At 55.8% G+C, this 2500-nt stretch overlaps 1 protein-coding gene across 2 annotated transcripts in view; it reads right to left on the reverse strand.

Moving 5' to 3' along the window:
• Positions 1–734, reverse strand: part of LOC123519043 (BCL2/adenovirus E1B 19 kDa protein-interacting protein 3-like) — a 58179-nt gene extending 57445 nt beyond the window's left edge. The window contains exon 1 of one of the 2 annotated variants that reach the window (XM_045280185.1): positions 88–734. In XM_045280185.1, the coding sequence (XP_045136120.1) occupies positions 88–358 (271 nt within the window). In that variant the 5' untranslated portion in view covers positions 359–734. The remainder of the gene's footprint in view (positions 1–87) is intronic. The other variant, XM_045280184.1, reaches the window with a different exon arrangement.
• Positions 735–2500: the final 1766 nt, after the last annotated feature.

Genomic DNA, 2500 nt, shown 5'->3' on the forward strand with positions numbered 1-2500 from the left:
TTTGTGTGTGCGTGTCTCTCAGTCTCAGCGTCGGTCTTTGTCACTGTGTGTCGTGAGTCTGAGTCTGGGTTAGTGGCGCACACTTACCGGACTGTACCAGCACCTCGATGTCTGAATCCGTGTCGTTTGCGAAGTCTTCAGGAACAACGGTGGAGGTTTCGTCGTCGTCGTCGTCATCGCATTCGTCGTTCACAACCCCTTCGCTCCTGCCGTCGCTCACCCTGCAGTGTCCCTGGGTCGCTGGGGACGCGCAGGGGAGAGGGAGGGAGGGGTGCGTGGGTGTGGCGGGAAGCATGGTGGTGGTCCCTTGGTGGAGTGCGGATGAGAGTAGCGTAGTGGCGTTGGGCTCCACACTCATGCTGTGTTCGGCCTGCTGCTCCTCCCTGTGCAGCCTTTGCTTCCAGTGACTCTTGAATCTGGGTTCCTACGTTTCCTTCGTCTGAGAGTCTTGTGCGTGCCAGCCAAGCCGTCGTCAGTGTCGGAGTCAGACTGCGTTGGCAGTGCGGGCAGGCGCGGATACTGCCCCTCTTCGCCTGTCCGCGTTATTTGGTATATATCAAAATCTCGGATGTCTTCTTTGTATGTGGTGACGGTGGTCACCGGGCTCCCATGTACAGAATCGAAGGTTGGCTGGGCGGCAGCGGTGAGCGGCGTGTGGGAGTGATAGGGTGTTTCCATGGCGTGGACAGCGTGGAGGGACGGGCAGTGGCGGCAAGGTGTACGCGAGGGCTGCTCAACGTGGTGGCTTTGAATACACTGACGCTGCCGTCCCAAACCTGCCCTGCCGTTGCCCGCGCCGCTGCCAGCTGCCGCTGCGCTGCCCGTCACTACGACTCCACGGTCATGCTGGGTCACCCCGAATGGGCAATCTTCCCTGGCCTGGCTGACGGGACCATCATTCTCTGGCCAATAGCAGCAGCGGTCCTCGGAGATATCGAGCAGCGTCTCTTGGCTCTCCTGGGCTGTCACGCCAGGTGAGGGGGCGTCGGCTCTCCCTTGAGCCGGGCACGTGGCGGGCTTGTCGCTGATGGGTGCCTGGCGCCTGCACTCCTCCTGGTCGGTCTCACCCTGGTAGGTGGAGGCACACAACTCTACGAGGGAGGGGGCAGAGGGAGCCGGAGAGGCGGGAATCTCTGCCGGGGATAGAGGGTCCAGCAGCACCCACGCGCCGGGCTCTGCCGCCTCGCAGCGTTCGCCTGCCTCGCTCACGTGATCTGTGGTGCAGGCGAAGGCGTGGCGCTGCAGCCCGCTGTGAATGACGGGCTTGTGCACTCGGGTGGCGCGGCGACCCCCGAGGCCAGGGCAATGGGGATCATTGCCCACTACTCGCCACAGAGTTTGGCTCAATAAGCTGGTCACCACGCTCACCATGACGCTGCTCAAGGGTCAGGACCTTCACGCTCCGCCTCGGCCTGCTGCTGTGTGCCGTGACACCAGCAGGGAATTACATCGGCCAGTGTCAAGTCAGTGCGAGGCGCTGGCACGCCTGACCCTTCAATTTTTACGATGACGCTGCTCCCGGGAACACGTTGTCAGTGAGTGAGTGCTTCTGGCAAGGGTCCCAGCGACACGCACCACGGCGACACAGCCTTCCTCCGTCTTGCTGGCCAACAGCACCACATGCGAGGGTATAACTTGGTGCTCTGAGGGAGGAAGGAAGCGGTGACAGGCCCTCGCTCAGCAACGCAACACACCACCGCCACCACACGCAGCAACACCACGCCGCCAACACCAACAACGACAGGGATGACAACATACATGTAATTAAGCTCAACCATGCAGTCACCGGCACACCAGTGCCTAGGTTAATACGAGTAGTAGTAGTAGTAGTAGTAGTAGTAGTAGTAGTAGTAGTAGTAGCAGTAGCAGTAGCAGTAGTAGCAGTAGTAGTAGTAGCAACGGCAACAGAAACAACAATGACAATGGTGATAATAATAATAATAATAATAATAATAATAATAATAATAATAATAATAATAAATAATAATAATAATGATAATATAATCAATAACAAGAACAGTAATAACTACAGTAATAACAACAACAACAACAACAACAACAAGCAAAGCAACATCACCATCATCATCATCACCAACGTAATTCCCATCAAGTGAAGAGTAAGTATCCCCACCACCACAGACAGACCTATACCCACCACTTTAGCCTACCACTGTCCCTCTGTTCATGCAGTGCACACACACTAACGCTGTCACTGCGAAAGCCAACAACTGACACCACTGGACACAATGCATGGACTCTTTACAAACATCCACAAGAAAGGGCGGTAAGTAGGGATAGAGGATAGACTTAGCAATGCAGATAAAACTAGAAGCGAAAGAGAGGTTACGATTAAGGAAAAGCTAAAGAAAGAAGATATTGCATGACCTGCAACACCAGTCATGAGGCGCCGGGTGTGGTCAGGAATAGCGGTGCCACTGAAGCTGCCGTGCAGAGGATCGACCCCAGCAACCTTCAGGGACGCAAGCTGAGTACTGCGCCA

The sequence above is a fragment of the Portunus trituberculatus genome, chromosome 44 (assembly GCF_017591435.1).
Source record: "Portunus trituberculatus isolate SZX2019 chromosome 44, ASM1759143v1, whole genome shotgun sequence".
Classification (NCBI taxonomy): domain Eukaryota; kingdom Metazoa; phylum Arthropoda; class Malacostraca; order Decapoda; family Portunidae; genus Portunus; species Portunus trituberculatus.